General features: G+C 36.7%; 3 protein-coding genes and 1 non-coding gene across 4 annotated transcripts; 3 read left to right on the top strand and 1 right to left on the bottom strand.

Moving 5' to 3' along the window:
- Nucleotides 1-260: 260 nt before the first annotated feature.
- On the bottom strand, nt 261-1,615 carry LOC111443202 (bZIP transcription factor 11-like). The gene has a single exon (XM_023080913.1). The coding sequence runs from the start codon at nt 927-929 to the stop codon at nt 381-383; it is 549 nt and encodes a 182-aa protein (XP_022936681.1). The 5' UTR covers nt 930-1,615; the 3' UTR covers nt 261-380.
- Nucleotides 1,616-3,411: 1,796 nt separating this feature from the next.
- On the top strand, nt 3,412-8,526 carry LOC111443665 (AP-4 complex subunit mu). Its single transcript, XM_023081581.1, has 13 exons — nt 3,412-3,607; nt 3,934-4,028; nt 4,652-4,855; nt 5,080-5,196; nt 5,284-5,412; nt 5,903-6,029; nt 6,780-6,883; nt 6,965-7,069; nt 7,144-7,238; nt 7,390-7,477; nt 7,795-7,855; nt 7,937-8,010; nt 8,092-8,526. Exons 1-13 carry the CDS (start codon nt 3,550-3,552, stop codon nt 8,188-8,190), a joined length of 1,356 nt encoding a protein of 451 aa, XP_022937349.1. The 5' UTR covers nt 3,412-3,549; the 3' UTR covers nt 8,191-8,526.
- LOC111443725 lies at nt 6,601-6,712 on the top strand. The gene has a single exon (XR_002710560.1). It is a non-coding gene; the product is annotated as a U6atac minor spliceosomal RNA (small nuclear RNA).
- Nucleotides 8,527-10,505: 1,979 nt separating the features above from the next.
- LOC111443320 (fatty alcohol:caffeoyl-CoA acyltransferase-like) lies at nt 10,506-12,315 on the top strand. Its single transcript, XM_023081092.1, has 2 exons — nt 10,506-11,030; nt 11,148-12,315. The coding sequence occupies exons 1-2, from the start codon at nt 10,581-10,583 to the stop codon at nt 12,030-12,032; spliced, it is 1,335 nt and encodes a 444-aa protein (XP_022936860.1). The 5' UTR covers nt 10,506-10,580; the 3' UTR covers nt 12,033-12,315.
- Nucleotides 12,316-13,864: the final 1,549 nt, after the last annotated feature.

Genomic DNA, 13,864 nt, shown 5'->3' with positions numbered 1-13,864 from the left:
TCTTTACTCATCACTTAAAACTAGGCCCATCTTTATCTTATTATTTTAGTCCTTTTATTGTCTTTTATAGTTTTATAAACAATGGTCGTAAGAAGAGCATTTACGAATAAAGTGGCTTGCCGAAATACATTTAAGTTTCAATCTATCGGCTTTTATCTTAAACAAGGAAATATAAAATAATCATATTTTTCTTGCGACAATGAAAAGTAGATGAAAAAAAAGAGAAAATATTTCATTAAGTAATGATAGAAAAGATTATATTATATGAAACTAGAATTTATTTAATATAAATGTGTTTCACTTCAAAATTCCCGATGATTGACCGATCTGATCTGAGTCCAATCCATGAACACAAGGCATAAAAGATATTAGATTAAGATTTAAACTAGAGGCTTCCTTAAATCAATGGCGGAAGTGGATAAGTAGTGAAGCACGTGATGATCAGCAGAAGCCACAATGGGCTGTTGGGTGAGGAAGAAGGAGTTGGTGAACAATGGGGTTTGATCAAAATCATAAAAGCTTTGAAGAAAATTATGTTGTTGTTCTTCTTGGTGGTGGTGGTGGTTGTTGTTGTCGTCGATGTGGGACAGGATCTGGTTTAGGGACTCTAAGCTATGGGTAAGTTCCACAATCTGAGCTCTCAAGACAGAATTTTGTGCCTCAACGTTGAGAAAGAGTTGGGTTGCGAGATTAATTCTTGAAATGATTTGGTTTTTGTTTTCCCTAAGCTGACTCAGTTGCGCCATCAGCCCGTCCAAGTGCTGCTGTTTTCGCATCCTCGATCTCCTCGCCGATTCCCGATTCGATTGCATTCGTTTTCTTTTCCTTTGGTCCAGCAATTGCCTCAGCTCTTCTTCAGAACCAGAGCTCTGGTTCTGAACCGCAATCTGAGATAATGAACCTGAAGAATTCCCACTACAACAGTCCATAACAAAAACAAAACAGCGACAACAACTCTTAAATCACTATTATATTTATATATAAATATATATATAGAGAGAGAGACTTCTATATTTACACTTGATTGATAGACCCAGAAGCTAAATTCAGGATGGGGGGTTGATTTTGATGTTTTGGGAATATATAAGAAGAGATCAAACTAAAAATATACTAGAATGGGAGTGAGGGGAAATGGTTCATGAGAAGACGTAGAACCAGTGGAGGAATACGACGGAGAAAGACTGAACTAAATGGGTACGGCGGCGGAGAGAAGAGGTTATGATGAAACCGGAGCGGAGGATTTCACTGAGAACTGGAGACATCAATCTGAAGCGTTAACGATAAGATTTCCAGCATCTATATGAAGGAAACAAATTGGATGTGAGGGAAGAGAAAAGAAAGAAGAATCCGCCGGAGGAGAGGGAGAGAGGTCGGAGGGAAGGGAATTCGAAAGTTGCGAGGAGGCAATATATAGAAAAATGAGGGGTAGAAAGAGAAGGAAAATGAAAAATGAAGGGTGGAAAAGAAAAGGGGAAAGTGTAAGAGGGGCATCGGAATGGGAATCAAGTGAAGATGGGGGAGGGAGAGGGGGAGGACGGTGATTGGGCGTGTGCGGTGCAGATGGATTATTCACAACCCTCCAATTCCCTTTGGACTTTCTTGATTTAGGCACAATTCTCAAGTGGAACCAAATAAACAAATAAAGGGTTTTGAAGACATTCAATATAGCTTTCCAAAAAACACCAACTCTTGCTCAATTATTGCACTGGGATGCTCAAAGTTTAGGCGGTGGTTGCAAGGTTTGATTTTGAAACAGTGCAAAAGGCTGTCGTCTCAAAAGTGTTAGTATTCCCCACTATGTGTAGTCAGCATGCTGTGGGTAAGAAATGTGCCGTTGCTGTATACAAAAAGCTAAAAAGATAGTGCAAGAGGACAAGGCAAAGGCGCAGAGGAGGCAACCTTAATGAGTCTCCAGTGCCCTAAAGAACTGGACAAATCTGCATGCATAGCCCACCCCCTTCCTCTTTATAAAAGTTTATTTCCCAGCTTTATGAGACTTTGAATTCAGGAAATCGAGGCCTTTGATTTGGTTTAAGAGGAAAGTTTATTTCTCTTCTGTAAGGATGGTTTTGGAAGAACCAATCAAAATGTTTGGTTTGTGATCGTCGCAAGGGTGTTGTTCTGCGGTGGAATTTCAGGGCCACCATGAAAGGGATTGAGAGCGACACAGACACTTCTTATTATTACCACTCCAAGTTCAGAAAAAACTATGCCTTTTCAAAGGTGAGATGTGACTATGCCCGTTCACAGTCCACTTCTTGGGATCCAGCATCCTCACTATGTCATGGTGTTTGGCTCTGCTACCATTTGTAACCGCTTAAGCCCACTGCTACTAGATATGGTCTGCTTTGAGTTTTCTCTTAATAGGGTTTTCCTTCAAGGTTTTAAAACACCGATGCTGTAGAAGTTCTTATTCTATTCAGACCAATGCTTCATATTATTGAGTGATTGGTTCGAATATCACTTGTAACAACCAATGCCCACTGTTAACAAATATTATCCATTTTAGCTCATTATGTCTCGTTGTCAACGACACAATTTTATAAAACGTCTGCTAGAGAGAGGGTTTCCACATCTTATAAAAAATGTTTCGTTATTCTCTACAACTAATGAAATTCATGCATACTGGTAGAAGCTATATGCAAGTCGACGTGGCGGGAAGAAAAGATGGGTCGTAAAATTAAGGCATGTGGGTCAAAACGAACAGTCACTTCGAAAAGGAGGCAAAATAATCCACCAAGGTGTTTTCAAGAATGTGCTCTCAGGTCGTGCTTTTGCAAAAGCCGGTGTTTGACTGTCGTCCATTTCACTATATTTTTCTTTTCCCAGATTTTTGTTTGTAGCATTAGAGAGATATGGACAACTTTTTTCTCTCTTCTTTTTCTTTTCTTAAATTATATGCTTACAAGATATGTTGCAGGGAATCCTAAATTTGCTTTGCAAGTAGGCCTCAGAATCACATTCCTTAATTTTATTTTTGGCAACCGTTTATTCCGTTTCGGTTTGGTTTTTGGTCTAAAAGCTGTTGACATTCGTACTTCCAACAACCAATTTTAAATCATATATATCTCCGAAAGAAATATATTTTTTATTTTATGATGGAATTCGGTTTAAAAAGAACTCTTATAGCCATTCTTATAAAGCAACAAACGGGAAACTTATAATTGAAGAAAGCAGCGCCAAGATGTTCGACCAAGTTCTTGCCGTTTTCCAATTCACCCTATTTACAACGACCAATCTGCCAAATTCTCCACTGCTTTAGTTTGTGGGCTTGTAGTTGTCTCAAGTGCTTCAGTTCACGGGCTCACTATGGTAAAATGGGCTGGGGAAGGTTTAAATTTGTCGGCCCAATTTCGTTTGGTTCGTCACGTGATTTTATTCTGACATCTGCTGACGTGGCAAACACAAGTAGGTTCGTGCCTGCTTTCTTACCGCGGGAGTGATCAAGGAGTCTCTCATTCGGTTGAGTTTCTTCGCGCCCGCTGTCTCTGCGAATCGGGGACGATACTGATTTTTTACATCCTCGACACGGTTGCTGAGTAATTGGCCATGATTTCGCAGTTCTTCGTGCTCTCGCAGAGAGGCGACAATATTGTATTCCGAGATTGTAAGTTTTTCTTTTCCAGATCTGTTGTGTTTTAAAAGTTTTAAAGTTTTCTCCTACCGTTCATTGAATATCATCGGTTCTCGTTTCGATTTTCATACTGTTTTCTTTCGCGTTTGTATTCTGAATCAAAACGGTGTTATGTTCCATGAAAGACTAAAGCCTTGTAATCTATTTGTTTCGAGGGTGCTATTTTTGTTGTTTGAACTGGCGTACTAATCAGAAATTAGTGCTATGTCAGCTTATCAGTATAATATGCGTCTACTATTTAATACTGTGAATGAACAAGATTTCGTAAATTTTCCGTGGTTATTGTTAAATGCATGTAGATCGTGGTGAAGTACCAAAAGGAAGTGCTGAGATCTTTTTTCGAAAAGTGAAATTCTGGAAAGAAGACGGAGAGGGAGATGCGCCACCTGTCTTTGTAGGTATTTTTTTTGTGTTGACTGCGTGGTAGTCTACTGGCATTTAGTCTGCTGCATACTCGCTGGAGTGTTAGAATTTGGAAATGCAGATTCAAATCAAAGACTAGACTTGTGTTTATGATTTCCTCAATAGACTGGAGTGTTCCCTGCCTTCTGCATCGTAGCTATCATGATATCTATGATATATTCCTGCATCTATTCCCTGCATTGCACCTGCTTTTGTTGTAGGCTATTTACTGTGTCTTCCGGATTGGACATTGAGTGCAATGTATGCGGAAATGGCTGTTACAAACCATAAAGTTTTGTGATTTTCTTAATTTGCAGTGGAGTAATAACCATTGCCTACTGTCTATAGCTATTATTGAATCAATGATATCTTTTTGCATCTATTTCCTGGATTTCACCAGCTTGTGCAGGGCTTGGACTTTGTGTCTCGTATTTGGACATTGAGTATAATGTATACTGAAACATTCGTTATAAATAAACATGAAAGTTTTATGCATTAGAGATATTGGATTGTATGCTTCTTGATGTAGATATTGACTTCTCTTCTTGATGAAATATTTTGATTATACAATTTCTCTCATATATTTTAAATATTTACATTTCTTTTTGGCGGCAGAATTTGGATGGTGTAAACTACTTTCACGTGAAGGTTGTAGGACTGTTATTTGTTGCTACAACAAGGATTAATGCATCGCCTTCTCTTGTTCTTGAACTTCTTCAAAGAATTGCACGTGTGATCAAAGATTACCTTGGGGTTCTCAATGAAGATTCTCTCCGGAAAAACTTTGTTCTTGTGTATGAGTTGCTGGATGAAGTTATTGTAAGTTTGTTACCCTATCCCGTTGCAGGATTTAACAAATTAACTTCTTGTTTGCTCTACATTTCTGTGTTGCAAATCATTTATTTTTTGCTTGCTAGTGGTTAAGCTTTTCTTTTAAATGCCTCGTGGCCCTAGTGTATCTGTTGAGAAAATATGATATTTGAGAGTAACATACTAAATTTTAAACATGTGCATCTTGTTATATAGTTTTCATTTGGTCTTAGGATTTTGGTTATGTACAAACAACTTCAACTGAGGTTCTGAAGTCATATGTATTTAACGAGCCACTTGTGGTCGATTCTGCACGCCTGCCTCCCCTTGGTCCGGCTTCCATTTTTGTGGTATTTCCTATACTCTGTGACAATCTTTCTCAAGTTTTATGCCTTAAATATTTCTTCAGTGGACTTTCTCTACTCGTCTCTTTGAAGCAAGGGAGCAAGCGGATGCCAGGTACAGCTGTCACCAAGTCTGTGGTTGCAAATGAGCCTGGAGGTAGAAAAAGAGAGGAAATTTTTGTTGACATAATCGAGAAGATCAGTGTCACATTCAGCTCAAGTGTGAGTATTTCTTGTTATTTCTTTACATCTTCCGATATTCTTCTTTGTTATCTTCAACTCAGTTAAACTTATCAGAAAATTCATATTGATGTTTTTAACATACATATAACGCAGAGTTGTTGACTGGTCTATTTTAAATTTACTTTTTATACAGTAGCATTCGCTGCCTGCCTAGTTTTTGACTGCTGCAATTGGAATAAGAAAGGAGATTTTTCATGTCGTTTTCTAACTCACATACAATGGATGGACACTCCTTTTTTTTTTTTCTTAACTATTCATTACCTTCTCAAAAATTTTGGGTGAATAAAAGATGCACCCTGCACAATTCTATCTGTGTACGTCCCTGGTGGCCCCTGATTGAAAAGCTTTTCTGTGCACCTCAATAGAATAAGTGAACTTATCTAACAATGTGTAGTAATGGTTCATGCTAAATATTTGTATGTTTTTTGCATCAGAATTTTCATAATGAATTATCATTTGTTGACTACAGGGTTATATACTTACTTCAGAGATTGATGGTACCATTCAAATGAAGAGCTATCTTACGGGTAACCCAGAAATCCGTCTTGCTCTTAATGAGGATTTGAGCATTGGAAGAGGTGGAAAGTCAATATATGGTAAGGTTCTGTATTCTGTTAGGGTATTGATTAATAATGTATATTCGAGAAGTGATTTAAGAGGGTACAAACTTCGAGTCTTGAGTTACCTTCATTCGTTGCTTTGTGTGTGTGGATGGGTGGGGGGGGCAGTTGTAAGTTGTAACTAGATGGTAACTGTTTGAGGAAGTAGAGAAGTCACGTGGAATATATATTAGAGCTAGGAAGCTCTAAGGGTTGAATTTTTATTTTCCATTATGTTGTCTGATTGCGAAAGTTATATACCCTCTTGTTTGTCAATATTTAAAGGCAAATCCTATCATGTTCTATGGGTTATTATTATTATTATTTGCTCTCTTATACTTGTATATGATTTTGTGTGTATTTTTAATCTTTCTTGCCCTCTTGTCGTTGTCTTCTATCTGCTGCAAAGATATATATATGGATGACTATAGGCGTTATATATATTGCCATCTCCATATTTCAATTTGGGGCTGTTTTTTGTGAATGACATTTATTTGCACCAAAGTTTTATGCTTTTGTTCTCTAGAAATAGCAATGTAAGTTGATAAAAACTTTTTTTTTTTTCTATTTGTTCAATTAGAGGGGAGATGGTTGAAGTCTCCCCTGACAGGGGCGGGAACAGCTTTTCCCCGTGAACACATATGGATAAAGTTTTTATCTAGTTAGATTTTTTTTTTTTTGAGTGCTTACTATTTTTCTCAACCTAACATTTTTTGGGACTCATCCTGCTTCAACCCATGGTGACAGATTATAGCAGTTCATCTGGTGGAGGAACAGTTATCCTTGATGATTGTAATTTTCATGAATCTGTGCATCTTGATAATTTTGACATTGACAGAACTTTGGTCTTGGTTAGTAAAAAAAAAGATACGCAAGTTATTTGCTTTAGCTTACTTGTGAATTGAGACTCTTTCTTGATTGAATTTTTAAAGGTACCACCAGAAGGTGAATTTCCTGTCATGAATTACCGAATGACTCAGGAATTCAAGCCTCCGTTTCGTATTAATGCCTTAATTGAAGAAGCAGGGTCTCTTAAGGTTGAAATGATTTCCCTCCTGTGTTTTAACATTTTTCATGATTTTTGTTATTGAAAATTACTGATTTCTTTCAGGCTGAAGTAATTCTTAAAGTTCGTGCTGAATTTGCCTCCAACATCACAGCAAACACAATAAATATTCAGATGCCACTGCCAACTTTCACAACAAGGTATGTATAGTGTGCAGCATATAAAAAGTTCGTTCGTAAATGGCTATCATTTTTTTGTTGTGGTTTGAACTCATTTCTTGGAGTTCAGTTGACTAATCTCTGCGACTTTTATCATTCTTCTAAATTTCTCTTATATTTATGACCTTTCCAGAGTCAGCTTCGAGTTGGAACCCGGAGCAGTTGGAAATACAACTGATTTTAAAGAAGCGAACAAGAGACTTGAATGGGGTTTGAAGAAGGCAAGAAATTTCCCTCAACTTTTTCTCTCTTAAACGAGTTTAAAAAAAAAAAAAAAAATTCAATAATTTTAGAGAGCCTGTGGCAAGTTATTCTGAGCATATTCTTTTGTCTCTTTACTTCCATTTTTAATAAATGAATTGTCAATTTATACATTGATCTACTAATACTTCGTAAGTTCCCTGCTTTTTCCCTTTTTGCCACTCCTGTCGTTTTTCTCGTCAACTATTCGGGCATAACAAGATGCCAGTCCCTTGTTCTCTTATCATATTAGATGTCTGCATTAAAATTATTGTTACTAATAGGCGTTACATGGCAGATTGTTGGTGGATCTGAACATACTCTGCGTGCAAGGCTCACATTTTCACAAGAATCACATGGTAAATATGTTGTACATCAACGAATCAGATATTTTTCTTGGGAAGTAAATATATGCATTTAATATATACTTTTAATGGCAGGAAACATCGTGAAAGAAGCTGGACCTGTTAGTATGACGTTCACAATTCCCATGTACAATGTTTCAAGGCTTCAGGCATGTTATCTGAACAGAATCAAGTCTTCTCCATATGATCATCTCTTTTGGTGCTTACATCTTCCCTTTTTTTACGCGCAGGTTAAGTACTTGCAGATTGCAAAGAAGTCTAACACCTATAATCCATATAGGTGGGTAAGATATGTGACGCAAGCAAATTCGTACGTCGCTCGGTTGTGAATGTGAATGTAAACTTCCTCAATCTTGACTCTCTTTTTTATTATTTTGAGCTGTACCATCGGTAATCAAAATAAACACTTGCATATGCGGAATTATTTCTATCCTTTTGTGAAGTATTGCGTATGGGTATCCACCCTACAAGTGCATCTCTCAGGATAACTGTGGTCTACAATGTCCATAGTGGAAAGCTTAAAGTCGTCGAGTTGTCAAACTGCATTCTAAAATAATTAGGAAACTACGGCTTATGGGCTATTTATACGTTCAGCCGGATGGCCCATATTCTAGTAGTTGGACAGGTCAGTGCTCTGAAATTAACTTCGATGTTCTTAGTTTGAACTTTTGAAGTTAACGATGATTAAGTATAAGAATCTAAAGTAATGAGTTTCAACATTTATACTGATTCTTTCTGCAATTCATAGTCTATTTGTAGGATTTTTGCAAATATTTGGGTCCGCAAGTGGAGTTTTTTTTGAGAATGGACGAATTCAATGTTGAATGAAATATATTAGCAGGAAGGGACTTGATGAGTAATACCTTTCTGTTAGCGTATAAACATAACATGTGGTTAATCGCATGCATAGAAGAGTATTGAATGATGAATAGAGCCCCTGGTTTTTTCTTTTCTTTCGTTGAACAGGTCAATTCACTCTAAATAAATGTCGATTAGAGGTAAGATGCATATGCAAATCGGCGGAGAATTGTTTCCATAGCCTTAAATTTTTATATGGTTTTCACATTCATTTCCTACGGATACGATAAGATATTTGCATTGTTTGGTATGGATAGCCAAAAATGGGAGTCTCATCATTTCAATCACCAAAAAGTTGATTGTTCCTGAAAAAGTCGATTAGAGGTCCAGCGTTAATTTATGATGTGGTATATTTCAAGTCAAATACAATGAATTCGTTCATTTCTATAGAAAGATGAGCATTTTCTGACCGTGAATAAGCCTTTCAAATCATGAAATTTTGTTGGCTGAGTATAAGATTTCATTTCATTGGCCAAGCTGGCCTTGGCTTCGTAGGTTCGTAGCTTTGGATAAAGAAGGCGAATAATTTAGCTTGCTAAAATTAGACATTGATGGTAGCCAACGGACTTTGAATGACGAAGACGACCGCTCTAATTTGGTTTGATTATTGTAGGGGTATCGAGACCGTGGCTATGAAGTTCCATTTTATTTGGGAATTGTAGGGGTCCAATTTATTGGTTCTCACCTCGTTCCACGTGGATAGATGAGTTGTAGTAGATCTTCGTGTAAAAAATTGTACTATTTTCTAATTCACGGGTAAAAGAGGGGAAAAAAATAACTATTTGATTGAAATGAAAAAAAAAATAATAACAAATTTAGCACGTACAATAAAGAAGTAATAAATATAAATTACAATAAAGAAGTACTAAATATAAATTAACATTATCTTGTAATTATAGTCATTTCTATATAAAAAAAAAAATACCATACTTGGGCACTGTGGAAATCATTGGGGATTTCCTTGATCTGTTTTATTGTGTTTATTAGTGCCATTTAATTTTATGAACAAGTTACGGGTTGAGAGAAGCTTGTCATAACTTGTGGCCAAAAGCAAATATTCCTGGCTATAATAATTAGACAAGGCATCTAATCTAATCATGCAAGTCCTTATGACAGGATTTTATTTTCATTCCTTAGTCGACTAAGGAACGATTTCACTTGGTGTGGACCACTACACAAAAGTTAAAGTGAGAGTCAATTAAAATTGATACGAAAAAATCTAATTCCAAAAAAAAAAAGTTACTTTTTTTTACTCATAGCCACAACTTTTATACTTAATTAGAGATGCTTTTAAAAAAAATTAAAAAGTAATGAGATTATGGATAATTATTGAGTTTTATTTTTTATTCATAAAATACTAAGTTTGTTTAGCAATATTTTGGTTTTGTTTCATAATCTACTTCTTAAACGAATTTAAATTTTAAAAAAAAAAAAATCTAAACACTAAAAAAAGATGCTAATAATAATATAATTTTTAAAAAAATATATCTTATTTATTTATAATTTGGTTAATGGATTTGAAAGTTTATCTAAAGGATGAAGAAATAGATACCAAATCACCTTTATTAAACAAAAAAAAGAATCAATTTTTGAAAAACAAAAATAAAACCTTGTACACGGAAAATGTACTTTTATAGTTTAAAATTTGAGTATTCAAACATAGGAAGCAAATCAACACCTTGTGACCATAAAAATGCGATCTTTCTTCAAAAGAATAATAATAATAACCTAAAATTTGAGGGAAGTTGAAACCATAAGAGAGGTGAAAAATATAACTTAACATTACTACTTTTGCCACCCAACACCATAAAAGCCCTCGACATCCCCATTTCTTGTCTTCCAAAACAAAACCAGGATCTCAATGGCAGGGGGCCTCGTAATAAAACGTGAGCAACTCCCAAAGTGCGAGTATCGAAACGACCCCGTTTTGATCAAACCAATCAGCAAAACTCCGAATCACATTCTTCCACTTTCCGACGTGGACGATCAAGCATTCCTGAGATTTTCGATAAAGTGTGTTTTGGTCTTCAGAGGATCGATGGAAGCAGAGTGGTTGAAATGCGGTCTTTCGAGAGTTCTAGTGGATTATTATCCTCTGGCTGGGCGGCTCAGGACCTGTCCCCAACACCTTCACAAGCTTCAAGTTGATTGCAATGGAGAGGGCGCTTTGTTTGCTGAAGCCTTCTTGGACGTCCACTCTCACCATTTTCTCTCGTTTACTTCCAATCCAGACGCCTCTTGGTCAACCCTTTTGTATAAGCCTAAGGTTGATGCCCTAAATTTCGCCCAACTCCCTCCTCTCCTTCTTCAGGTTATTTTTCTTTCTTAATTTTTAATATTATTTTCAGTTATTGTTCTAATAAATTGTAATATTTTGCTCAATAAAAAAATTACAAAACCTAATATTTAAAAAATTAAAAATTTTCAGGTTACATATCTCCGGTGTGGAGGTATGATTCTAAGCACGGCAATCCATCACTGTTTATGTGACGGCATCGGAACGTCTCAATTTCTGCATGCCTGGGCCCACATAACTTCCCAATCAAATCTCTCCCCTCCACTAACCCCACCGTTCCACAGCCGCCACGTGCTATCTCACCGAGGCCCCACCAGAATCCACTGCGCTCACCCTCAGTATACCAAAACCCCACGCGCCAACTGGGACGTCGACGTAACCAAGTCCCTCCAATCTCAGCCGTTGGTCCCTTCTTCCTCGATCTTCACCACTTCTCAAATCCTCCGCATCAAACCGTCGTTCAACTGCACCACATTCGAAACCCTTGCTTCGCACACGTGGCGCTCTTGGATTCGCTCGCTCGACCTCCCTCCTTCGCTCCACGTCAAGCTCCTTTTCCCTGTAAATATCCGCAACAAACTTGTCCCCAAAATCCCTGAAGGCTATTACGGAAACGCCTTTGTTCTTGGATGCGCTGAATCTTCTGTTAACGAATTGACCGTCGCCGAAGACTTAAACGGCGTCGTTCGCTTGGTGCAGAACGCGAAATCGATCATCGATGACGATTACATCAAGTCGACGATCTTTCAGCTGGAGGACAAAAGCCTCCAAGCCGACTTGTCGGCCAGTTTAGTTATATCGGACTGGTCGAAATTGGGTTTACAGGACTTGGATTTTGGGCTTGGGAAGCCTCTTGTAATGAGCCCTTTGTCCAGCGATGTCTTCTGCTTGTTTCTGCCGGTGATCGGAGATGTTAAGGCCGTGAGAGTGCTCGTGTCGGTTCCGGTGAATGTGGTTGAGAAGTTTGAGTATTACATGACCGGAGAGTACTTTTCCGATGGAGAAACGAACGTTTGAAAGCAGGCCCACATCTTCGGCCCAAATAAGCTACAAATGGGCCTTACAGTGCTGGTATGACCTTCCCAATTGGCCCAAAATGTTTGCCGCCTTTTCAGGAGTGACCTTAACAATTTGTACGGCAATAATTACCGCGGTAAAATTATTGAGTTGTTCTTTTTACCACGTCCAATTATCAGTTGTTCAAGAAGTAGGAATCTCATTGTAATTTTTTCCCCATATGGAGTCCTTAACCTACACAAATATTTAACTCAAAATGAAAAATAAGCCACTTGGGAGAGAATCTTGAGAGAGAGATATTTTTTCCGGAAAAGAAAAAAAAATAGTTATTTTATTTAAAATCAACAATCTTATATTTAAAGCAAAAATTAGCATAATTAACCCACCTTATATTTTATAAGCACATAAAGATAAGATGGAGAAGAGAATTAGAGGTAATAATTTCTATTTAGGAAAAACAGACAAATGAATAAACCAAAAAAATTACAAAGGTCAACTTGTATAGTATATAAATAGAAAAAGGGGGGAACATTATAATTTAATGTAATGTTTCTTTATAAATAAATGAGAATGGAAAAAAAGACAAAACTACTGTTCATAGATGCCCCTTTATTCTCTGTTTGTGTTTGCTGTGGTGTACCGCACCATTCCAGATTTGTTTCTAAGGAACCACCGTTTTCTTTCAACTCATCTGCCATTAATCGGTAAAGCTTTTTTTTTTTTTTTCTTTTCTTTTTTAGAACTTGGAAAATAAGAAGGAAAAAAAAACAAAAGAAAAAAACAATGTCTGTACCATACTTGGTTAAGAAAAGACACTGAGACATTCCCAACATCCCTATGTTTCTTTGAATAATTACTATCAATAAATAAAAATTAAATTACCAATTTTCCTATTTTCTTTTTATGAAAATAAAATATTGAATCATAATCTGCTACAAAATATATGAATTACGAAAAGATGATAAACTATATGAAATAAATAAATAAATAAATAATACATATGAGTGAGATGTTTTATATAGCTAACAAAATATAGAATATACTAATAAACAAGGTTCTTTGGGTTGAGGATGACGAGTAGGAATCCGAGGTTGACAATTTAAGTAGATGGTAATATGGATTTATAAGTAAAAAATATATGTTCACTGGTACGAGATCATTTAGAGAAACCAAAAGCAAAGTTATGGGAGCTCATGCTCAATATAAGATTCCACATCGATTGAGGAGGAGAACGAAACATTTTTTATAAAAGTGTAGAAATCTCTCTCTAGCAGACGCGTTTTGAAAACTTTGAAGGGAAGTCCAAAAGGAAAATTTCAAAGAGGATAATATTTGCTGGCGGTGGGTTTAAGTCGTTACGAGTGGTATCAAAGTCAGACACCGAGCGATATACCAGTGAAGAGGATGAGCCCTGAAATAGAGTGGACATGAGGTGGTATGCTAGCAGGAATGCTGGCCCACAAGAGAAGTGGATTGAGTGGCCTCATATCGATTAGATATGGGAATGAGTATCAGAATACTAGGTCTCAAAGGGAGTGGATTGTGAGAGAGGAGAAGAAACGAAAGTTTCTCCCTAACCGACGCTAAACAATATTATACTATTAGGAGGGTATGTTTGTAAAAAGAAGGGGGAGGGGTGAGAGTATGGCCGCGGAGCATTTATAAGATTTTTGCCCTAAATTTTAGAAAGCAAATATTCTCCTGTTCCAATGTTTTGTCTTCTTCTCAAAAACCCACCTTTACATCTCCCTACTTTAAAGTTAAACCCTTCTTTTAAGGGCTGTGCCACAAAAAGACTAAAAAAAAAAAAAAAAAAAAAAAAAAAAAAAAAA

Source organism: Cucurbita moschata, unplaced genomic scaffold, assembly GCF_002738365.1.
Source record: "Cucurbita moschata cultivar Rifu unplaced genomic scaffold, Cmos_1.0 Cmo_Scf00005, whole genome shotgun sequence".
Lineage (NCBI taxonomy): Eukaryota > Viridiplantae > Streptophyta > Magnoliopsida > Cucurbitales > Cucurbitaceae > Cucurbita > Cucurbita moschata.
The sequence above is the reverse complement of the archived record's forward strand: the minus strand, read 5'-3'. Positions and strand labels throughout refer to the sequence as shown.